This window comes from Rattus norvegicus, chromosome 11 (assembly GCF_036323735.1).
Source record: "Rattus norvegicus strain BN/NHsdMcwi chromosome 11, GRCr8, whole genome shotgun sequence".
NCBI lineage: Eukaryota > Metazoa > Chordata > Mammalia > Rodentia > Muridae > Rattus > Rattus norvegicus.
The window spans coordinates 77,012,799-77,038,556 of NC_086029.1; the positions used below are offsets into that span (position 1 = coordinate 77,012,799).

General features: G+C 38.8%; 1 protein-coding gene across 9 annotated transcripts in view; it reads left to right on the forward strand.

The window, feature by feature from the left end:
- Stxbp5l (syntaxin binding protein 5L) overlaps positions 1–25,758 on the forward strand; it is a 329,014-nt gene that overhangs the window by 173,960 nt on the left and 129,296 nt on the right. For 8 of the 9 annotated variants that reach the window (XM_063270382.1, XM_063270385.1, XM_063270384.1 and 5 more), the window contains 1 exon segment: positions 3,042–3,114. In XM_063270382.1, coding sequence (XP_063126452.1) covers positions 3,042–3,114 — 73 coding nt within the window. 9 annotated transcript variants of the gene reach the window in all.

Here is a 25,758-nt window from a genome sequence, read left to right on the forward strand (position 1 = left end):
CCCCTGGATATCCACCAAACATGTCTTATCAAATTGTAGTAGAGGGAAGGTGCCTAGTCTCATAGGTTTTGGTTGTTGTTTGTTTGTTTTTAAAGAAAGAATAGTAAGATTGAGTAGAGTTAGTAGAGAGCAAAAAAATAGAAAAAAGTATTTTATGGTATTTATCATTATTTATCACAATTTAAATGTCCTTTGGATTTATGAATATGGATAACAAAGGTTAGAGATAGAGTAGGAAGGGAATGCAGAGGAAACAGAAAGAAAATTAAAATAGAGAACTAAAGCTAACGTTAGGAAAATTCTTTCTATCAAGAGCATTGAGGTACATCTGAAATAGGAGCCCAGAGTCTGTTGTTGCAAAGATCAGACATTATATGCCTTGTACTTGTAGTCTTCTGAGCATCACCAGCAATGCAAGGGTGATTTTTAATGGTTTAATAAAGTATAAATCTGCTAAGTCATGCACATTCTCCCACAAATGGATTAATAAGTCTGTTTTTCAGAAAACTGATAAAGACAATTGAACTTTTCATTTGTCATATTTAAGAAGTGGTTTTAACTATACTCATGATACTATGGATATACTAACTACTCAAATGTATTTTAATCATTCACACACTGAGTATATCAAAGCACCAGGAAAGAAAGCCTACAATATATGGCATTACATAATTAAGTTTCTCACAGCCTTCCCAGAGCCATCCAATGCAATTTACACTTTTAGTTATTCTCTTCAGATATACATATACTTAAGTATACATTATCTTGTTTTTTCTGCAAATCACAGAAGACTCTATGTAGTTTCTTATTAATATTTTTAATTATTATTCATATTGGGTAATATGGAATTTCGGTCTTCTTACACCTACATAATGATAAAGGTCTTTCTTAGGCTAAACCATTATTAATAATTTTAATACTGCTGATACTTTTATGACATCCGATGATTTAACTCATTCTCATAAAACTCAAATGCATTTTAACATTGTCAATTGGATCGTTACCTGGAGTAATAACTATAATCAGAGCTTGCCAGTTCACATCTATATTTAGTTGGCCAGTCATCTTTAAGCCTCAAACGATGCAGTTCTCTTCAGAATAATAATTATGATAGAACTTTGCACCCTTTGGTGGTAGGAGCAAGGGTTAAAAGATGAGACACACCAACCTAAAACCTATGTCTATTAGCTATAAATTTTAAGATGTGTGCTTTTCATATAACTTTTGTAATAGCATAAGGTAGTTAATCGTGCCATTTCAGGGGAAAGGAACTTCACGTGAAGGAATGTAACACCTAAGACAAGACTTCAGTAAATACTAGGCAAGCAATAGAGTCCACCAGAGATTCCTGAAGAATTCTTCAGTCGCTGTCACAATGTACAAAGGACTTCTGAGAAAGGGAAACTTCTGCTGCCAGTTTTTATTTATGTGGGAACAATAATAACTTTTGGCAGATGTAACTATCTAAAATTGTAACTTATCTATGACTTTAGTTCATACATGATAGTGCCTCGGCCATTTTATCTCCTAACACTTGATATAAATCTAGCCTATGATTTTCCTAAGAACTAGAAAAAAGAAAATAAGGAGTCGTATGGTGTTCTTTAGACTAACACCAAGTTGTATTAAAGCAATGGTGAGAAACTTAAAGCAACTCTAGAGATAGAATGGGAAGGTCTCAGTGAGAGCAGTTTGGGCTTTGACCTAGAGCAGATAGCATATTGTCATATACGTACTTACCTGAACGTCAGAGAGACACCAGTTTGCTTTTGTCTTTTTCTCTCATGTGGATGTGGTCTGTAAACATAAACTTGAGTAAGCACAGTAGCTTCTCCAGTCTGGCAGTTACTCTGAAGGCTGTCTACCCCAGCATTTAAATTTCCCACCCAAGACTTGAATCCTCTGTAGAAATCACCTGCTGAGTGACTATTGAGTCTCAAATTAGTTCTTTTCAAACTACTGGGACCTGCTGGTGTAATGAAAACCAGATGCGGCTGGAGTTTAAAGTCCTAGGTTGAATTACAGAGAAACGACTGCTCAGGAATCTATGCCTCTTTGGATGCGCTCCCTCAACACTTGTAGCAGAGATCATGCATATAAAATGTCTTCACAGACACAGTTTCTTTAAGCAGAGAATATCTTTTTCACCCTGGCCTTCCCCATTAGTCCTTTGTTCTGAATGAAACACAATGCTTACTGTGGTTCTTAACTAAATCACTGCTTCCTGTCTAAAGCAAATTACATTTCATACTATTCCCATCATTTTCTCACAGTTCCTGAATTCTTGTTTCCTCACCTGTTCTCAGCTTGTATACTTCCCTAGAACAAAAGGTCTATAAGAAAGATTTATTGTCACTCTTATGTAGCCATATATAAGCCATATAGCCATATAGCCTTTTTTTTTTTGAGACAGTTTCTGGATATAATGGAGGAAAAATAGGCAGGAAAGGAGTGATAGAAAACAGGTTGGATTTTAGAAACTTGAAGATCTTAGATTACCTCATACTGTTTGCTTTTTATCGGCTTGCCCTCCTGCACACAAGAAATAATCTATAAGGGTATGCTAAACCATACTGACTTGAAGAACACGTCTAACTATAACTGGTTTACTATTATAGTGAGGCGGTTGTGTATCATATCCCAGAGAAGCAGTTAGTTCAGTCTCGGTTTGTCTCCTACTAGGCATGAACAAGATCAAAAATATTAAGGTTATGAATATAATAGTCATCATAAGTTGAGGTGACACCCTCACTCTCTTCCTAATATCCTAGGATGACTATCACGCCATGACTTTAGAAATATATTTTACTATGTCCTATATATATGGTCATTTTTTCCTAGTTCTGTTAAAGATCTTAACATTATTTTTATCAAATACAACATGTATTTTATTAAAGTACTCTTTGTCACTCTGTCTCAATAATTTGTTTTTTTTATCATTTAAATAAAATCTCTACATGAGACAAAGGAAATGAAGTATTTGGTGGTTTAAATAAAATATGTGTTACTGAAACTTTTCAATATTTTTCTCTGTGTTGTAGAGTTTCAAGAACCCTATGCTGTTGCAGTACTTCTAGAGAAAGATCTCATCGTAGTTGATCTGACACAAACCAAGTAAGTTGTTCATAGTTGCACCAGATACTTTTAAATTTTATTCAGCACAGTTCAAATGCAGTGGCACATTTTAGATGATTGGCAGAGGTCTTCTCTAGATAGTGAGTTTTCCTTATGTAAAATTGTCTTGCTAAAGTTACAGAAATGCAATTTTGTTAAATGATGAAAGTGAGTCAGGAGATTTTGAGTAACAAGAAAATCGCCAGTTATCTTAAAAGTATGGATGTTTGGACACAGCATTTGGACAACCAAAACACAAGGAATCACATTTTTTTTTTTTGCCGTTGCCTTAAGCAAAAACAGTTGTTGGAAAAGCATGTACAGTGTAGCAGTTGACCATCTGTGAGTCTGTTGACTGAAGGAAAACTGATAAGAAAATCACATACACAGAAACTATTTTGAGGCTATCACACCAGACAGCTCGAAGCGTGGGATTTTTAGGGACAGAAAATGGAATCTACCTTTTAGTTCTATATTTAAAATGAGGAAAATTTATAATAAAAGTGAAGGAAATTTGTTTCATCTCTGAGACACAAATACACAGTTGGAAGACAACACCCATCAATTTCAAGGCTACGTTTATAGTCAGTGTAAGGGAGTACAATACACCATGGTAACAGCAGCATTCAGGACACGCACATCCTCTGTTACTTGTTTCTCTCTCCATTGAACACCTTCCTCCCCTCTCATGGTCCCTTTCTAGTTTTATCACATACACACCTACATACTTAATTCTAAACTCTATACGAGAAAATATCTAGTATTTCTCCAAGTTTGGCTAACTTTACTTAATGTAATGATTACCGGGGTCCTTTCATTTTCTTTCAAATGTTATGATTTCATTTTTATTTAAGATAATAAAAATCTAATTTGTACAGGTAATGTATTTTATTTATTCATCTGCATTATCCATGGGATTAGAACTATCCATTGGAACCTGATAGAATCATCAATGGATACCCAAAGTTAATGGTTCTCCTTTCTCCTAAATCTATCTGTAGCAAAGAGTCCAGTCTCGAGGAGCAGAGCCTCCTGAGACCTCCTCTAGACATATTGACTCTTAAAAGTTCCATTCTGATAAAAAAAAAAAAAAAAAAAAAAAAGTTCCATTCTGTGCATACTTAGCGAAGTTAGCCTTGGTGGCTGAGTTGGTAGTCGAAATAGCTATTATTTACCAGAAGATATCACTCTCCATATCAGCTCAGTGTTCCATGAACTAAAGACAGGATGATGTTATAAATGTCTTATTTGAGGCTTACCATTTGCCAGCACATGTTCTTAGTACCCTGTGCAGCCACCTTCCATCTCTGTTTTAATTTTCAGTTCCCTGGAGAGATTAAGACTGAGCGTAGTGAACCACTATGGCTATACACAAATATTTTAAAAAGTAGTTTGATCTATGTCAATTGCTAAACATCGGCATTCTGTTCCCTCCTTGAGACTACAATCTCCATAGCATATGTGATCAGATTTTCAGAAATAGTCATGGAATCTTTCCTGTATACTGGGTCTCAGATCCAATCAGAAGTTATGTATCCCCAGAATTGTAGGGCCTATTGCACAAGTGGGATCCTCTTGCTCTCAGAGTGGTCTTTTAGGTTGTAAAACTCATAGCTGGGTAAAACCATTGATTGCATTTCTACCCCAGTAGCCCACATAAAAGCCTCTATGACTTCAGAACTTCTAGGACTACAAAAGGTACCTGTCAAGAAGAGGCTTCGACTCACTTTCAGTTTGATTATTTCCAATTCCTGTGACAATTCCCCACCTTACTTGTCTCCTTTCTAGGTTACCAGCTTCTACTAGTACTTGAGATTGAACATAGAGATCAGAGATCTGATTTAGGACCTACATGTAATAAAGAATGTGTGTTGTCCATATGATGGATAGTGTGGGGTATGTTTTCTGTCCGTGGCTAACTTTACTCAGGATAAATGTTTAGAGCCACCCATTCACCTGCAAATTATCTAACATCATTTTTGTGCCCAGCTGAGTAAAATCCCAGTGTACCACACTTACGCTATCTAGTCATTATTGTGGAGACCCTTCCCTTCTCCTCTAGAAGTTATAAAATTTGAATTATAGGTCTTTGAGTTTTTGTTTTGTTTTAACAGGGTGGTGGGGTCTTTCATTCTTTTTTTTTTCTTTTTTAAGATTTATTTATTTATTATATAGGAGTACACTGTAGCTGTCTTCAGACACCAGAAGAGGGCATCAGATCCCATTCATTATAGATGGTTTTGAGCCACCGTGTGGTTGCTGGGATTTGAACTCAGGACCTCTGGAAGAGCAGTCAGTGCTCTTAACCACTGAGCCATCTCTCCAGCCCCACATCTTTCTCTTAATTGCTAGTAGAACTTCCGTATATTTTGCATACGCATACCTTCCCTGTGTGGCTCCAAATGTGAGCCCTGATTAGCTGAAATGATTGTTTTATGACCTTGGCCATCAATCAGCTTAGGACTTACGATTCAGGTCAGGCCAGTGAGGCATGACTTGCATCTTCTCAACATGGGAGAGATTGTCAGATTCAAAGGAAATTCCAATTTTCAAAACTCTGAAAGGCAGTCCAAATACCCCCAAATGAGCTCACCCTGGACTATAGGAGGATTTCTGGCAGTGAGATAAAAGCCAGCATTCCTCAGGAACTTGTGAAGCTGATTTCAGACTACCAAAAGAAGTAATTTTCCTTAGCTCCAGGAAAAGGAACATATGACTCTCCCGTTAGCACCCTGGCCTTTCTTACTCCTTCATCTCCCCAGCTTTTGGGTTTCCTCCCCACAACAACTCACCCCTCTTATAACCTGGCCATCCTATCCTCTCACTTCATGGTTCCAGGTCTTTTTATTCTCACTGTGCCCTCTCTATCCTCTGCCCCTGCCGGTCCTGCTGCTCTTTTTTTTTTTTTTTTTTTTTTATTAACTTCAGTATTTCTTATATACATTCCGAGTGTTATTCCCTTTCCCGGTATCCGGGCAAACATCCCCCTCCCCCCTCCCCTTCCTTATGGGTGTTCCCCTCCCAACCCTCCCCCCATTGCCGCCCTCCCCCCACCAGTCTAGTTCACTGGGGGTTCAGTCTTAGCAGGACCCCGGGCTTCTCCTTCCACTGGTGCTCTTACTAGGATATTCATTGCTACCTATGAGGTCAGAGTCCAGGGTCAGTCCATGTATAGTCTTTAGGTAGTGGCTTAGTCCCTGGAAGCTCTGGTTGCTTAGCATTGTTGTACATATGGGGTCTCGAGCCCCTTCAAGATCTTCCAGTTCTTTCTCTGATTCCTTCAACGGGGGTCCTATTCTCAGTTCAGTGGTTTGCTGCTGGCATTCGCCTCTGTATTTGCTGTATTCTGGCTGTGTCTCTCAGGAGCGATCTACATCCGGCTCCTGTCGGTCTGCACTTCTTTGCTTCATCCATCTTGTCTAATTGGGTGGCTGTATATGTATGGGCCACATGTGGGGCAGGCTCTGAATGGGTGTTTCTTCATTCTCTATTTTAATCTTTGCCTCTCTCTTCCCTGCCATTCTTATACACACAGATATCTAGTTTTCCCAACACTATTTACTGAAAGTGTTGTCTTTCTCTAGTACACATTTTTGTTGAAAATCAGATGCCTACAGTTGCATGGATTTCATGTGTGTGTGTGTGTGTGTGTGTGTGTGTGTGTGTGTGTGTAATTTACTTCACATCCAGTTAACTAATCTTCCTCCCAGTCACTCCCTCCCACAATCTTTCCCATCCCCCTCTCCTCTTAGAGGGTAAAGGCACACCGTGAGTATCCCCCTACCTTGACACATCAAGTCTCTTGGGGGCTAGGCACGTCCTCTTTCACTGAGGCCAGACAAAGTAGCATAAGTAATAGAACATATCCCACAGCTTTTGAGCTAGCCCCCGCTCCAGTTGTGGAGGACCCACATGAAGACCAAGCTGCACATTGGCTACATGTGTGCAGGAGAGGCCTAGGTCCAGCCCGTGTATGTTCTTTGGTTGGTGCTTCAGTCTCTAAGAGTCCCAAGGGTCCAGATTACTTGACTCTGTTGGTGTTCCTGTGGAGTTCCTATTCCCTTTGGGCCTGCAATCCTTCCAGCAACTCTTCCAAAAGAGTCCCCAAGTTCCATCTACTGTTTGGCTATGAGTCTCTGCATTCTTCTGAATTAGTTGCTGGGTGGAACTTCTCATGGACAGTGATGCTAGACTCTTGTCTATAAACACAGCAGAGTATCATTAATAGTGTCAGGTATTGGTGCTTGTCATGGGATGGGTCTGTGGCTGGACCAGTTATTGGTTGGCCATTCACTCAGTCTCTAATCCATCTCCTGTCTCTGCTTTTCTTTTAGACAGGATAAATTTGGGTTGGAGTTTTGAAACTTTCATGCTATTTCACTGATCAATATATGTGGATTTGTGTGTATATGTGTGCCACTACAATACCCCTTAGGGCCATAATTTTGTTGTATAACTTGAAATCAGGTATAATAATGTCTCTATTGTTTTTTGCTCAGTCTCTATTTTTTTGGCCATCCAGAGTGTTTATGTTTCCATATTAATTTTAGGATCTTTTCAATTTCTGGGAATACTGGCATGGAAATTTTGATTGAGATTGAATGAATCTGTAGATTACTTTTTTTTTTTGTATTACTATTTTCACAACATTGTAACAACTGATGAGTATGGGAAAGCTTCACCTTTCTTTTTTCTTTTTAATTCTTTAATCTTTTCTTTTTACAGTCCAATCTTTATCTACCTCCCAATATGACCTCTGACTGTTCCTCATCTGATACCCCCTCACATACCCATCTCCCAGAGAATGTCCCCACCTGCACCAGACCTCCCCACTCTTTGGAGCCTAAAGTCTCTCAAGGGTTAGGCGCATCTTCTCTCACTGAGGCCAGACCTGACAGTCCTCTGCTGTATATGTGTCCGGGGCCTCATCTCAGCTGTTGTATGCTGCCTGGTTGGTGCTTCTGTGTCTGAAAGATCTCAGGGGTCCAGGTTAGTTGAGACTGCTGGTCATCCTATGGGGTCACCCTTCTCCTCAGCTTCATCCAGCCTTTCAAACACAGGGGTCCCCAATTTCAGTCAAAGGGTGTAAGTATCTGCTTTTGTACAAGACAGCTATTTGTTGGGTCTCTCAGAGGACAGTCATGACAGGCTCCTGTATGTAAGCACACCATAGCATCAGTAATAGTGTCAGACCTTGGGGCATCTCCTTGAGCTAGATCCCAATTTGGGTCTGTCACTAGACCTCCTTTTCCTCACACTCTACTCCATTTTTGCCCCTACAGTTCTTTCAGACAAGAATAATTCTGGGTCAGAGTTTTTGACTGTGGGATGTCCTATCTTTCTACTGGAGGTTCCCTTTCCCCACTATAGGGCATTTCATCTAAAGTCCCTTCTCTTGAGTTCTGAGAATCTCTCACCTTCCTGGTCTCTGGCACATTCTAGAGGATCCCCCCACTTCCTATCTCCTAAGGTTGTCTGTTTCCAGTCTTTCTGCTGGTCTTCAGGGCTTCAGTCTTGTTTCCCCTCCTCCAATACCTGATCATGTTCTCCTTTCCCCCTCCCTGTCCTCTTTCCCACCCAGGTCCCTCTTTCTCTCTGCCCCCTTGTGATTGCTTTCTTTTCTCTCCCAGGTGTGATTGACGCATTCTCACTTGGGCCCTTCAGCTTCTTAACCTTCTTGAGTTCTTTGAATTATATCCTGAGTATTCTGTACTTTTCTGGCTAATGCCTACTTATTAGTGAGTACATACCATGCATGTCCTTTTGGGTCTGAATTACCTCACTGAGAATGATATTTTCTAGTTTCATCCATTTGCCTGCAAAACTGATATTGTTCTTGTTTTTAATAGCTGAGTAGTATTCCGTTGTATAGATGAACCACATTTTCTATATCCATTCTTCTGTTGCGGGACATCTGGTGTTGTTCCCAGTTTCTGGATATCACAAATAAGGTCTCTATGAACATAGTGGAACATGTGCCCATGTGACATGGTGGGGCATCTTTCGGGCATATGCCCAAGAGCAGTGTAGCTGGGTCTTTAGGTAGATCTATTTCTAATTTTCCGAGGAACCTCAAGACTGATTTCTAGAGTGGTTTTACAAGTTTGCAATCCCACCAGCAATGCAGGAGCACCCCTCTTTCTCCACATTCTCCCCAACATGTGCTGTCATCTGACTTTTTGATCTTAGCCATTCTGATTGGTATAAGGTAGAATCTCGGGTCATTTTGATTTACATTTCCCTGATCACTAAGGACTTTGAACATTTCTTTAAGTGCTTCTTGAGCATTTAAGACCCCTCTGTTGTGAATTGTCTGTTTAGTTCTGAACTATGTTTTTTGATTGGATTGTTTGTTTTTTTAAGAAAGGACTGAAGCATCTGCACTTTGGCCACCCTTCTTCTTGAGCTTCATGTGGTCTGTGGACTGTATCTTGGGTAATTCGAGTTTTGGGCTAATATCCACTTATCAGTGAGTGCATAGCAGTGTGGGGTTTTTGTTTGTTTGTTTGTTTGTTTGTTTTGATTGGGCTACCTCACTCAGGATTATATTTTCTAGCTCAATCCACTTGCCTATGAATTTCATGAAGTCATGTTTTTGATAGCTGAGTAGTAGTACTCCATTGTGTAGATGTACCACATTTTCTGAATCCATTCCTTTGTTGAAGGTCATCTGGGTTCTTTCCAGCTTCTGGCTATTATAAATAAAGCTGCTATGAACATAGTGGAGCATGAGTCTTTGTTGTAAGTTGGGGCATCTTTTGGGTATATGCCCAAGAGTGGTGTAGTTGGGTCCTCAGGTAGTATGACCAATTTTCTGAGGAACCTCCAGCCTGATTTCCAGATGGTTGTAGCATCTTGCAATCTCACTAACAATGGAGGAGTGTTCCTCTTTCTTCACATCCTCACCAGCATCTGTTGTCACGTGAGTTTTTGACCTTAGCCATTCTGACTGGTGTGAGGTGGAATCTCAATGTTGTTTTGATTTGCATTTCCCTGATGACTAAGGATCTTGAACATTTCTTTAGGCACTTCTCAACCATTCGATATTCCTCAGCTGAGAATTGTTTGTTTAGATCTGTACCCCATTTGTTAATAGGTTATTTGGCTCTTTGGAGTCTAAGTTCTTGAGTTCTTTATATATATTGGATATTAGCCCTCTCTCAGATGTAGGATTGGTAAAGATCTTTTCCCAATCTGTTGGTTGCCATTTTGTCCTATTGACAGTGGCCTTTGCCTTACAGAAGCTTTGCAATTTTATGAAGTTCATTTGTCGATTCTTGATCTTAGAGCATAAACCATGGGTGTTCTGTTCAGACCCATGTGTGTAGGCCTCTGTGCAAGAGGTTTTCCATGGAGATCTCTGGTCCAGCTAGCTATACGAGTTCAGGAGAAGGGAAGAGAACTGGGGCAGGGAGGAGAATGACTCTTCACTGCCTCCACTGGTGTTGTTCCACCTCCTTTTCAGGCCATGCTTAGTCAGCATGGGAATGACTAGCTGGTGAGGGTGCAAGAAGGCTTCTGCTGGCAATTTTGAGAGACCAGATCTCTTCAATAAGCAGCAGTGTTACAGCTCTTATGATAGAAGCTCTCAGATGATGGAGTGATTCTTGCACACCTTTAATCCTGAACATGATTCTTAAATACAGTTTTTGGATGGGTCAGTGTCTGACAGCAAGTACTTCCTATTGGTTTGGTCTGAGAGCTTGGGAAGACCTCATTTATCTCATATATGGAGGCATGGTCCTGCTTCTGTGATTGATCTGTCTTGAGCCTATGTAACCTGTGGGCATGTCTTCACCTGTGGTGGAGGGGCTTGGGGTATTGCTCTACCTGATTGGTCTGTCTCAAACCTCTCTAAAGGGGTCTGTGGGAACTGCAGCTAGTGAGGACTAGATCTCCTGGGATACTGGAAATGTGCTTGACATCCCTTTTAGGGTCTCTGGGGATTCAATCTATCTTGACCAGGAATCATGGTACCTTTCACAGCCCACTGCCCCACACATGTGTTCAAGGCTCTTTCCCACTTTTTCTTCTATTATTTTGAGTATATCTGGTTTTATGTGGAGGTCCTTTATCTACATGGACTTTAGCTTTGTACAGGGTGATAAGAATGGATCAACTTGCATTCTTCTACAGGCTGATCACCAGTTGAACCAGCTCCATTTGTTGAAAATTCTATCTTTTGTCCACTGGATAGTTTTAGCTCCTTTGTCAAAGATCAAGTGACTATTGGTATGTGGGTTCATTTCTGGGTCTTCAGTTCTATTCCATTGATCTACCCGCCTGTCTCTGTACCAATACCATACAGTTTTTATCATTATTGCTCTGTAATACAGCTTGAGATCAGGGATAGTGATTCCTGCAGAAGCTCTTTTATTGTTGAGAATAGTTTTAGCTATCCTGCTTTTTTTTTTATTCCAAATGAATTTGCAAATTGCTCTTTTTAACTCTATGAAGAATTGAGTTGGAATTTTGACAGGGATTGCATAGAATCTGTAGATTGCTTTGATAGAACAGCCATTTTTATAATATTAATCCTGCCAATCCATGAGTATGGGAGATCTTTCCATCTTCTGAGATCTTCAATTTCTTTCTTCAGAGACTTAAAGTTCTTGTCATAGAGATCTTTTACTTGATTAGAGTCATACCGATATATTTTTTATTACTTGTGACTATTGTGAAGGGTGTTGATTCTCTAATTTCTTTCTCAGTCTGTTTATCCTTTGAGTAGAGGAAGGCTACTTATTTGTTTGAGTTAATTTTATATCCAGCCAATTTGCTGAAGTTATTCATCAGTCTTAGGAGTTCTCTGGTGGAACTTTTAGGGTCACTTAAGTATACTCTCATATCATCTGCAAATAGTGATATTTTTACTTCTTCCTTTCCAATTTTTATCCCTTTGACCTCCTTTCATTGTCTGATTGCTCTGGCTAGGACTTTGAATACTATATAGAATAGGTAGGGAGAGAGTGGGCAGCCTTATCTAGTCCCTGATTTTAGAGGGATTGCTTCAAGTTTCTCTCCATTTAGATTGATGTTGGCTACTGGTTTGCTGTATATTGCTTTTACTGTGTTTAGGTATGGAACTTGAATCCCTGATCTTTCTAAGACTTTTAACATAAAGGGGTGTTGAATTTTGCCAATGCTTTTTAGGATCTAATGAGATGATCATGTGTTTTTTTCCTTTGAGTTTGTTTATATAGTGGATTACATTGATGAATTTCCATATATTGAAACATCCCTGTATCCCTAGGATTAAGCCTTCTTGATCACGATAGATAATTGTTTTGATGCATTCTTGAATTCCGTTTGAAAAACTTTTATTGAGTATTTTTGCATTGATATTCATAAGGGAAATTGGTCTGAAGTCTTCTTTCTTCGTTGGGTCTTTGTGTGGTTTAGGTATAAACATAATTGTGGTTTCATAGAAGGAATTGGGTAGTGCTCCATCTGTTTCTATTTCTGGAATAGTTTGGACTGTATTGGCATTAGGTCATCAATGAAGGTCTGATAGAATTCTGCACTAAACCCATCTAGTTCTGGGCTTTTTTAGTTGGGAGACTTTTAATAAGTGCTTCTATTTCTTTAGTAGATATGGGACTGTTTAGATAGCTTATCTGATCCTGATTTAACTTTGGTATATGGTATCTGTCTAGGAAATTGTCTATTTCATCCAGATTTTCCAGTTTTGTTGAATATAGGCTTTTATAGTAGGATCTGATGATTTTGACTATCCTAGATTCTGTTATTATGTCTCCCTCACATTTCTGATTTTGTTAGTTTAGATACTCACTCTATGCCTACTGGTTAGTCTGACCAAGGGTTTATCTATCTTGGTTTTTCCAAAGAACCAGCTCCTGTTTTTGTTGATTCTTTGTATGGTCCTTTTTGTTCCTACTTCATTGATTTCAGCCCTGAGTTTGATTATTTCCTCCCATCTACTCCTCTTGGGTGTATTCACTACTTTTGTTCTAGAGCTTTTAGGTGTGCTGTCAAGCTGCTAGTGCATGCTCTCACCAGTTTCTCTTTGGTAGCACTCAGAGCTACGAGTTTTCCACTGTGCATGGCTTTCATTGTGTCCCATAAGTTTGGATATGTTGTGCCTTCATTTTTGTTAAATTCTAAAAAGTCTTTAATTTCTTTTTTATTTCTTCCTTGACCAAGTTATCCTTGGTCATCTTCCATGTGTATGTGGGCTTACTGTCATGTTTGTTATTACTGAAGACCAGCCTTTGTCCCTGGCGATCTGATAGGGTACATGGGATTATTTCAGTCTTCTTGTATCTGTTGAGGCCTGTTTTGTGATTGATTATATGGTCAGTTTTGGAGAAGATACCATGAGGTGCTGAGAAGAAGGTGTATTCTCTTGTTTTAGGATGAAATGTCCTATAGATTTCTGTTAAATCCATTTGGTTCATGACTTCTATTAGTTTCTCTGTGTCTCTGTTTAGTTTCTATAGACATGATCTGTCCATTGAGGAGCATAAGGTATTGAAGTCCCCCACTATTATTGTGTGAGGTGTGATGTGTGCTTTGAGCTTTAGTAAGGTTTCTTTTATGAATGTTGGTACCCTTGCATTTGGAGCATACATATTCAGGATGGAGAGTTCATCTTGGTGAATTTTTCCTTTGATGAATATGAAGTGTCAGTCCTTCCTTATCTTTTTTTTTGATAACTAAAGCTGTCTGGCACTGAGCGGTTTTGTTTGTTTGTTTGTTTGTTTTGTTTTTTTTAGGGGGGTGGATTTAATGACTTCTATTTCTTTAGGTGATATAGACCTGAACCTGTTTAGATAGTTTACCTGCTCTTGATTTAACTTTGGTATGTGGTATCTCTCTATAAGATCACCCATTTCATCTAGATTTTCCAGTTATGTTGAGTATAGGCTTTTGTACTAGGATCTGATGATTTTTTGAATGTTCTTAGTTTCTGTTGTTATGTCTCCCTTTTCATTTCTGATATTGTAATTTGGATACTATCTCTGGGCCCTTTAGTTGGTTTGTTGATCCCCCCCCCAAAAAAAAAAGTTCATGGTTTTGTTGATTCTTTGTATTGTTCTCTATGTTTCTATTTGGTTTATTTTGGCCCTAGGTTTGGCTATTTCCTGCCTTTAGTCCTTTTATTTGTGTTTGTTTCTTTTTGTTCTAGGGTTGTCAGGTGTGGTTTTAAGTTGCTGGTATAGGATCTCTCCAATTTCTTTACCAGGGCACTTAGTTTATACATTTTCTTCTTAGAACTGCTTTCATTGTGTCCCATAAATTTGGGCATGCTGAATCTTCATTTTCATTGAATTCCAGGAATTCTTTAATTTCATTCTTTATTTCTTCCCTGACCAAGTTAACATTGAGTAGAAAATTATTGAGTTTCTGTGTGTACATGGGTTTTCTGTTGTTTTGGTTGTTATTGTGACAGCCTTATTATGTGGTGATCTGATAGGATGCATGGGATTGTTTCAATCTTCTTGAATTGGGTGAGGCTTCTTTTGTGACCAATTATATGTTTAATTTTGGGGAAGGTACCTTGAGGTGCTGAGAAAAAGGTATATTCTTTTGTCTTAGGGCAAAATGTTTTATATAGATAAATGTTAAATCCATTTGACTAATAACCTCTATTAGTTTCACTTTGTCTGTGTTTTGTTTCTGTTTCAATAACCTGTCTATTAATGAGAGTGAGGTATTGAAGTTTCCCACTGTTATTCTGTGTGTTTTGAGCTTTAGTAAAGTTTCTTTTATGAATGTGGGACATAGATGTTCAGAATTGAGACTTTATCTTGGTGAATTTTTCCTTTGATGAATATGAAGTGTCCTTCCTCATCTTGCTTGATAACTTTTTGTGAAAGTATACTTTATTGGATATTAGGGTGGCATTTCTAGCTTGTTTCTTGGGACCATTTGCTCGGAAGACTTTTTTCCAGCCTTTTACTCTAAGGTACTGCTGTCTTTGCTATTGAGGTGTCTTTCTAGTATGCAGAAAAATGCTGGATCCTGTTTGCATATCCAGTCTTTTAGCCTATGCCTTTTCATAGGGGAATTGACTCCGTTGATATTGAGAGATAGTAAAGACAGATGATAGTTAGTTCTTGACATGTTTGTTGTTGTAGGTAGTATTATGTGCATGTGATTCTCTCCTTTTGTTTTTGTTGTGAGATGATTAATATCTTTTTTTCCTTGATGTAGGTACCCTCTTTGTATTGGAGTTTTCCTTCTAGAATCCTTTGTGGGGCTGGATTGGTAGATAGATGTTGTTTGAATTTGCTTGTGTCCTAGAATATTTTAGTTTCCCCTTCTATGATGATTGAGAGTTTTGCCTGTTATAGTAGCCTGGGCTGGCATTTGTATTCTCTTATGGTCTGCATGACCTCTGCCTAGGCTCGTCTGGCTTTTAGTGTCTCTGTTGAGAAGTCTGTTGTAATTCTGATAGGTCTGCCTTTATATGTTACTTGGCCTTTTCCCCTTGCTGTCTTTAATAGTCTTTCTTTTTCCTGTGCATTTATTGTTTTGATTATTATATTGCGATCGGGTTTTCTTTTCTGGTCCTATCTATTTGGTGTTCTATAGGTTTCTTGTACATTTATGGCCATTTCTTTCCTTAGGTTAGGGAAGTTTTCTTCTATGATTTTTATTTTATTCTTTAGTCTTCTTTACAGTCCAGACTTTATGATCCTCCCGGCATACCCTACAATTGTTCCACATCCCACATCTCACTGCCCCCTGTCACTAAGAGCATGTCCCCACCTCCCACCCAACCAGACCTCCCGACTCCCTGTGATCCCAAGACTCTTGATGGTTAGGTGCAGCTTCTCTGATTGAGTCCAGACCCAGCAGACCTCTGCTGTATATGTGTTGGTGACCTCATATTAGCTGGTATATGCTGCCTGATTGGTGACTCAGTGTTTGAGAAGTCCTGGGGGTCCAGGTTAGTTGAGACCCCTGGTCTTCCTATAGGGTCACCCTTCTTCTCAGGTCCTTCTAGCTTTTCTCTAATTCAACCACAGGGGTCACCAACTTCTGTCCATTGATGTGGTGTAAATATCTGCATCTGATTCTTTCAGCAGCTTGTTGGGCCCTTTGGAGAGCAGTCATGATACATAGGCCCCTGTTTGTAATCACACCATAGTACGAGCAATAGTGTCAGGCCTGGTGGCCTCCCCTTGAGCTGGATTCCAATTTGGGCCAGTAACTGAACCTCCTTTTGCTCAGGTTCTTCTCCATTTTTGTCCCTGCAGATCTTTCAGACAGGAATAATTCTGGGACAGAGCTTTTGACTGTGGGATGTCAAACCCACTCCTCCACTTGATGCCCTGTCTTTCTACTATAGTTGGACTATTTTGTTGAAGACATCTTCAGGTCCTTTGAGCTGGGAATCTTCACTCCCCTCTTCACTCTATTCTTAGATTTAGTCTTTTCATTGTGTTCTGGATTTTCTGGATATTTTGCAATAGGAGTCTTTTATGTTTTAAATTTTCTTTGACTGTTGTGTCAATATCTTCTAAGGTATCTTCTACACCTCAGATTTTCTCTTGTATCTCTTGTATTCTGTTGGTGATGCTTATATCTGTAATTGCTGACCTCTTTCCTAGGTTTTCCATTTTCAGTTTTGCCTCCATTTGTGTTTTTTTTTATTGTTTCTACTTCCATTTTTAGGTCTTGGACAACTTTCTTCAATTCCTTCACCTGTTTGATTGTATTTTCCTTTATTTGTTTCAGGGACTTGTTTGTTTCCTCTTTAAGGGCTTCTACCTGTTTACCTGTGTTTACCTATATTTCTTTCAATGAGTTATTTATATTATCCTTAAGGGACTCTATTATCTTCACAAGACAGGATTCTAGGTCAGCTTCCTGATTTTCAGGTGTGTTGATGCATCCAGTGATTACTGTGTTGGGAGAACTTGAATCTGATGATGAAAAAGTATATTGGCTTCTGTTGCCTATGGTCTTGTGCTTGCCTCTGGCCATCTAGTTATCCCTAGTGTTATTTGGTCTGGGTATCTGTGTCTGGAGTCTGCCTCTGTGTCTCTGGGTTGCTGCAGGTCTCCTGGTAGGCCTGTTGCTGGGGTCTTCAGAGGGGCAGACAAGCTGCCAATCTGTTGCTCTGGCTGCAGAAGATCTCCTGGGAGGCTTTCAGACTGTGGGTCTTCAGAGAAGCAGTCAAGCTGTTGCAAGCTGTTGCTCTGCAGGAATCTCTTCTCCTGGGAGGACTTCAGACTATGGTGTCAGTTCCACAGAATGCAGTGGAACTCCTGGGAGGTCTTCCAACTGTGGTGTCTTCAGAGGAGCAGACAAGGTCTGTCCCAGCAGAAGGCACCAGCAGGAAAGGGAGTGGAATTCGGGGTGATGGGTCCTGGGTCCACTGGGCTCCTCAGGAATCCCAGAAGCTGTGGCTGTTTGGGAGGATCCTTTATGTTGCATGCAAGGCCTTCAGACTGTGCTACCTTCAAGGTAGGCTTTTTTTTAAAAGATTCTTTTTTATTTTATGTGTATGAGTACACTACCACTGTCCTTAGACATACCAGAAGTGGGCATTGGATTTCATTACAAATGGTGGTGAGTCACCTCGTGGTTGCTGGGAATTGAACTTGGGACCTCTGAAAGACCCATCAGTTCTCTTAACCATTGAGCTATTTCTCCAGCTTCACTTCATCTTCTGAAAGGTTTTATTCTGAGAGGTTTGTTCTGAGAGATTTTTAAGGCTATTGTGAATGGAATTATTTCTGTGATTTCTTCTTCAGTGTGTTTCAAATTGATATATATATAATATATATAATATATATTGTATATATATTGGTGTTTATTTTTTGTATCCTAACACTTTATGGAAAAGTAAAACTTAGTTCTAGGAGTTTTCTGGTAGACCTTTTAGAGTCTCTTATACATAGCATCATATTATCTAAAACCAAGAAAACTTTGAATTATCTTCCCGTTTGTATCTCTTCTCTTGTCATTATGGTCTAGCAAAGACTTTGAGCACTTTATTGAACAGCACTGGAGACAGTAGACTTGGTCTTCTTGGTCTTCCTGATTTTAATGATACTACTTTTTCTCCATTTAAGATAACATTAGCTATGTATTTGTCACATGTAGTTTTTAACATGTAAAGGTATATTCCTGCCAACCTTATTCTCTCTGGAACTTCTCTTGTACAGGGAATTTGAATTTAGTTAAGGGCCTCTTCTGAATCTACTGGTTACCATGGAGTTTGGATTTTAAGTTAATTTCTACATGTTTACTGATTTGTACATGCTGAATCATCCCCTCATGTCCTGGATAAACTCAACTTGATAGTGGTGAATTATCTTTTTCATATGTACCTGTACTCAGTTTGCCAGTATTCTTTTGTAACTTTGGCATCAATTTTCTTTTTCATTGTGTTTTATGTTTTTGATATTAGAGTAATGCTGGCTTCATAAAAGTAGTTTAGATGTCTTCCTTATATTTGTATTATGTGGAATAATGAGTAGCATTTGTTGTAGTCTCCTTTAATGATCTGATAAAATTATATGGGGACTCTGGACTGGGGACATTTTTAGTCAGGAGATTTTTCCATTACTGTTTTAATCTCCTTTCTTGTAAATATGTTTAAATTATTGATCTCATCTTTATTTAACTCTCATAGTCTGTGAGTTCTTTCATTTTCTGTTCATGTGAGTTCCTTCATATTCTGTCCATGAGTTTTTAAAAGAGTTACAATTTTCCTTGACTGAATAACCAATTCTTCTACCTTCTCTTCAAGATTTGATAAGAATTATGTTTTCTATGTGATCCACTAGTTTGGTGAAGGTTTTTGCTGAATTTTATTAGGTATTCTAAAAACTTTCTTTCCAGATTAGTATCAATTTTGCTTTCTTCATTATTTATTGATTAAATTCTGAATTAGAGGATCTAGCTAGTAGGGAGGAGAGGGACTTAGTATCTCTTTATTAAATTCAATGTTAATATCCTGAATAATCATTATTTCTTTTCTTATTTGTTTGTGTCTTCTTGGTCTTCAATAAGAAGCTTATTTCTGCCCTCTTTAAATCCATTTCCTATGTTTATTGATATCATCTTATAATTCCTTAAAGTTTTTAAACACATTGGAAATTGTTCTTCAATTCTGTGTCTTCACTTTTATATAAGTTGTTCTTATTGTAAACAATTACTACGGGATTGATGGTCTTTAGAGAAGACATACTCTTGGTTTTCATATTGCTTGTGACTTTGCAGTGGGACCTAGGTATCTAAAATTAGATTATTGCTATGTTTTGTAATGTGAGGTTTTAGCCCACTAGGTTAGAATCTTCAGTTGGGGTAATACAGTGAGCAGACTGGGGTAATTCTGAAGGGGTAGAGCTAAGGGGACATGATTTGTACTGAGAAAAACAGCATCTGGAGGTCCAAGGTGTAGTAATAGGCGAGGCAGTGTGAGAGGATAGAAGGAGGTGAGGCAGAGTAGACTAGTTTTCTTGCTGATCCTAGCTACATGGGCCAAGAGCTCCAGGTAAGGTTTGAAGCCAGGTGAAGTTGGGGTTTTTCTCTTACTGGGGACTTAGATTGGGAAACTACTATTGCCTGAAGAGCCATAGTGAGATTGACTTGGCCTTCTGGTGAATAAAATTGGAGTTTGGGGGCAGCCTAGGGAGGAGACAGGAAAGAACTCTACCTAATGGTATGTTCTGTGCAGGGTCTTGGGAGAAAGGGCAGATTTGTAGGCAATCTAGCTAGGAGGGATGAGAGGAACTTAGCCAGTGGCAACATTGGGACAGAGTCCAAGGAAATTCTTGGGCAGAGGGGGTTGGCCTAGAAAAGAGACATGACAGATGGTATGATCAGTGTGAGGTCTCAGGGAAGGCAGGTGAGGAGTTGGGAAGACTAGGAACGAAAGTGGCCTATCTAGAGGCTAAGTCTTCTCAAGGTTCCAGAAAATATGGTCTGAGTTTGGTGGCCAAGGGAGAAGGATTGAAAAGAATCTACCTACTGGCAGGAAGACCTGGGAGAGGACTGTGGACAGTTGGTTGGCTTAAGGTGAGGAAGATTAGTTTACCTGAAGGCATGAATGGCAGTGGAGTCCTTCGGAAAGGTAGGCTGGTAGCTGGCAAGCATAGGGAGAGGAGAGAGTGACCTACAAAGCAGTGGGATCAGAAAATCAGGGAGGTGAGCTGGGTAGTCTACAGAGGAAAAAGAAAGGCCAACATAGAGGCATAATCATGGCATGTCCACGAAGAGGCAAGTAGAATTGGGTAACTTAGGGACAAGTTAAGCAAAGGGCCTACCTGTTAGCACACTAGGCTATAGGTCTCTGAAAGGTGGAGGGTGATTGGCTGGCCTAGGGAGCAAGACTTCCCAGGTGCTTTTAAAAAGTAATTGTGAATATAATTGTTTCCTCCAGTTCTTTTTTGGTATTTTTTGTTCTTGGTATATTTTTGCCTCTTAAGTTTGTACCTTACCAATTTATTCAAAGTATCTGTCATACCTAACAGTTTTCTGGTAGAATACTTATGATCTTTTATATCTAGAATTATAGAATCTGCACATGAGGGATACCTGTGCTTTTCTGGTTGTGTTCCTACTTCTTTCTCTTGTGTTCTTATTCTACATAAGACATCAAGCACTGTATTGAAAATGAGTGGAAAGGGGAGACACACTTGTCTTCTTTTCTATATCAGTGGAAATGATTTATATTTTTCACCCAGTTGGATGATGTTCACTATAGATTTGCCATATACAGCTCTTATTATGTTGAGATCAGTTCCTTCTATTCCTTATCTCTTCAGGGCTTTTATCACAAATGATTGGATTTCACCAAAAGCCTTTCCTAAACTTATTGCAATAATCATTTGATTTTTATCCTTGAGTATATTTATTGATGTATACATTTTTAATAATTTTATTTGTCTTGGATATTTTATGTATTTACATTTCAAATGTTATTCCCTTTCCTCCTTCTCCCGTACCCTCCCCCTCCCTCTGCTTCTATGATGATGCTCCTATTCCCACCCACCCACTCCAATCTCAACATCCTGGCATTACCCTACATTGGATAAACAAGCCTTCAGAGGACCAAAGGCTTTTCCTCCCAGTGATTCTGGACAATGCCATCCTCTGCCACATAAGTGGCTACAGTCATGGGTCCCTCTATGTGTACTCATTGGTAGGTGGCTTAGTCCCTGGGAGCTCTGGTGGGGTTTAGTTGGTTGATATTGTTATTCTTCCTATGGTGTTGCAAACCCCTTCATCTCCTTCAGTCCTTTAACTCCTCCATTGGGGTCTCCTTGCTCAATCCATTGGTTAGCTGCAAGCATCCTCATCTGTACCAGTACGGCTCTGGCAGACCCTCTCAGAAGACACCCATATCTGGCTCCTGTCAGCAAGCACTTCTTGGCATCACCAATAGTGATGGGGTTTGGTGGCTGCATATGGGATGGATCCCCAGGTGGCGCAATCTCTGGATGATCTTTTCTTCAGTCTGTGCTCCATTCTTTGTCTCTGTATTTCCTCCTGTGGGTATTTTGTTCTCCCTTCTAAGAAGGAATGAAGCATCCACATTTTGGTATTCCTTCTTCTTGGGCTTCATATGATCTGTGAATTTTTTCATAAGTACTCCAAGCTTTTCGGGCTAATATCCACTTCTTAGTGAGTGCACACCATTTGTGTTCTTCTGTAACTGGATTACCTCACCCAGGATGATATTCTCTAGTTTCATCCATTTGCCTAAGAATTTCATGTAGTCATTGTTTTTAATAGCTAAATAGTACTCCACTATGTAAATGTACCACATTTTCTGTATCCATTCCTCTGTTGAAGGACATCTGGGTTGTCTCCACCTTCTGGCTATTATAAACAAGGCTGCTATGAACATAGTGGAACATGCATCCTTGTTCTATGTTGGAGCATCTTTTGGGTATATGCCCAGGAGAGGTATAGTTGGGTCCTCAGGTACTACAATGTCCAATTTTCTGAAGAACCTCCAGACTGATTTCCAGAGTGGTTGTACCAGCTTGCATTCCCACCAACAATGAAGGAGTGTTCCTCTTTCTCCACATCTTGGCCAGCAGTTGTTGTTGCCTAAGTTTTTGATCTTAGCCATTCTGAATGATATGAAGTGGTATCTCAGGGTTGTTTTGATTTGCATTTCCCTGATGACTAAGGATATTGAACATTTCTTTAGGTGTTTCTCAGCCATTTGGTATTCCTCAGTTGAGAATTCTTTGTTTAGCTCTGTATCTCATTTTTAATAGGGTTATTTGACTCTCTGGAGCCTAACTTATTGAGTTCTTTGTATATATTGGATATTAGCCCTCTAGGGATGTAGGATTTGTAAAGCCCTTTTCTTAATCTGTTGGTTGTTCTTATACTTCTAAGACCTTGATGTTATTTACTTATTAGATGTTATTTATTATTAGGTTATTTATTTGATATTACCCTGGTTTGTTTATGTAAACACATAACCATACAATTTTCTCTTGGAGCTACTTCCACTTTGACCCAGAGAGTCAGATGTGTGGTGCTATCATTCTCCTTAGATAATAGGAACTTAGTAATTTTCTTCCTACTGTCTTCAATGATTTCCTGGTCATTGAAGAGGACATTCTTTAGTCTCTATTCTATAGCTGCTTTTGTTTCATTTGCTTCCCAATTTTATTCCACTGACCTTTGATAAAATACATGGAATTGATTGTTTGTACAGATAATTTGTATTTTGAAAGCTTGCTATGTGACCTATGACATGATATGAAATTATTTAAGGTGTATCTTGACTCTGATGTTTCTTTGTTAATTTTTAGTTACAGTAACCTATGTAAAGTTGACAGCAGGGTGTTGAATTTACCTATTCTCTTACATCAGGACCTATCTGACCTTTTCTTTCCTTTAGCGTTTATAAAATATAAGCCTCAACATTTGTGTATACAAATTTATAGTTTTTATTTGACTTAATGAACTGTTAACTTTGTTAATATGTAGTGCCCTTCTTTACTCTTTGATGACTGTTGGTGAGGGAGCTCCTTTATCAGCTAATAAAATAGTTACAGCAGATGGATTAAAGATTTTTACTTAGTAGATTGATTTCCATTGTTTAACTTTAGGTCTGTGGTTGTCTTTGCCAATGAGGTGTGTCTTGGAGACAATGGATAATTGAAGAAATATTGGTTTTTAATCCTGTCATCTCTCTTTTTCAATTATTATTATGATTTGAAGTCATTTATATTTGAGGTTTTGTTGAGAGAAAGAAATTTTCATAGTTTGTGCTTATCTTTAAATGTCCTCATTTTGCTTTGTATTTTTAAAAGGTAGTTTTGCTGTATATAGCCATCCTGTTTTTAGTCATTTACTTTTAGGGCTTGAAATATATCATTGTATGCTTTCCTGAATTTTAGGATTGCTGATGAGATATCTGATGGTATTCTGATGTGTTTGGCTCCATAGGTGAGTTGGTAGTTTTTCCTTTAAGCCTTTTACACTGTTTCTGTGTTTTGTATTATTGACTTCTTAACTACAATATGTCTTGGAGAACCTTTTCACTGGTCATGTCTATTTTAAGTTCTAAATTTCTCTTGTGTTTGGATATAATTTCTTTCTCTACCTTTGGGGTATTTTGTCCTTTAAATTTATCAAATTGATTATTCACACCTTTAGCTTTCATCTCTGCCCAGTGAATTCTTAGTTTGGGTCTCTTGAATGTGTGTCTCAGAGATCTTGGAAGTATAGCTATGATCATTTTTTTCTTTAGATATGACTAAATAGACATATATAAATATCTTGGTCAAAGAACTATAGGCAACTAAGGACTTCTAAGGAGGCGGGGGAGTTAGTATTCTGCAGAGATTAGCCCTTTAATTGGTTACCCAATACCTAGTGGTCAATCCTGAAGTCACATACATATAAGTAACACTAGATGAACTCAGCAGATTGTTTTTACATATATAAATATGGAAAAGGGCAAAGAATTTGAAAGAAAGCAAGGGAAAGGGACATGAGAAATATTGGAGGGAGAAATGGGAAGGGAGAAGTGGTATAATTATACTTTAAAATTTTCAGAAAAGTAAATGTGTTGTTGTGAGATTGTCCTCTATCACCAGGAACAATTTTTCTTTCTTTTTAATAATTTAGTCTTTATAATATTTTGCAAATTACAATCTGTTCATACTCATTCTTCATCCTGCCTTAACATCCTTTTACCCCCACCAATCTCTCTTCTCTTCCCCCTATTTCCATGTGTTTTTATTGTGCTTTGTGGTCCACTGACTTTAACCAGGACCACTCACATGCACTGGGCTGTGGGTCTACCTGCTGGAACTTAAGTAACTCATCAGTGGCTATAGCGCTGAGCTAGACATTTCTTCTTCATCCATCCTTGACTGTCATTAGCACTCTTAGGTGGGATAGGTGCCCCATAAGTGCCTTCACTTTTATGATTGAATATTTACTGGCATCATCTTTTACAGGTCCTATGTAGGCAACTCCAGATCTTGTGAGTTTGTGAGTGTCGCAGTCATATTATGTTTATAAGGCACACACCTCCTCATTCATCTGTTCCTTTATTTATTTCCACTCACTTTTCTGCCATGTTCTTTGAGTCCTGGAAGGGATTTAATGCCTAGCACTCAGTTTATTATTACTAAATCATTATTTGCACCTTGCCCAGCCAAAAGTGTCTGAATTAATCGTTATTTAATGCAAAGCAAAGCTTCTGTAACAAGGATGGGAACAAGCATAATCTATTGGTATAAAAATATTTAAAAGGTGCTTTGACAACATGTCCATTTACTAAAACAATGGTAATAGGTTCATCCACAAATCCCATGACTCCTCAACTACAGACTTTAACTAGGTATACAGTACAGACCATGAACTCCTTTCTACTGAGTGGGTTTCCGATCTAATTGGATATCATTTGCTTTATCCTATAGCAGTAGTGCCATTATTTTGCAAGTAAAATAATTCCTGGTAAGTTGGTATTGTGGCAGATAAGGTTGTTGTTAACTTTGTCCCCAGCTGCTGGCAGAACTATGAAAGCTAGCAGCAATAAGGAAACTTCAAACTCATTAAAGTGCTGTTTCTCTGTACTGTGCAACTAAAGAATGTGAATCTTCAGCAATATGATCTTTTTATCCAGTTCCAGTGAGCAGCCAGTGGAAATACCCTTAACCTGTATAATTTATGAGACCTCTAGGCACTTTCTGGCCAATAACTCTGAGATAGGAGGCTCACACCTGGGACTTTCATTTTATAACCTAAGTCTTTTGGAATCAACATCATTTATCCATGCATGGTAGGTAGTACCTCCATTTAAAGCATTTAAGTTCTTTTTAAGTTTTTTAAATTAGTTTCTAAAGTAGCAGTTTCCATGTGGTTTCTTCATACTTCCTCAGTTTTGGTTAACTTTCCTTTTGCACCCCATCTTGGCCTCCATTCTTCATTACCCTCCTTGTTTAAACCTTGCTATCCAGAGAATTTCTTCGCTCTGTTTTTATAATACATGTATTCTACATTGCCCACTGAATTTAACTAGAGCTATATGCATAGGTGTAGGAATAAAGCTTTCCATTGGAAGATGAACTTGCCAGAGGCTACACCACAAAGACAATGACCCTCCTTTCCCCAATTCCCATCATCAACCAATAATTCCCGTGGAAGAGGTAGGGTCCCATGGGCTTCTGACTCAACAGT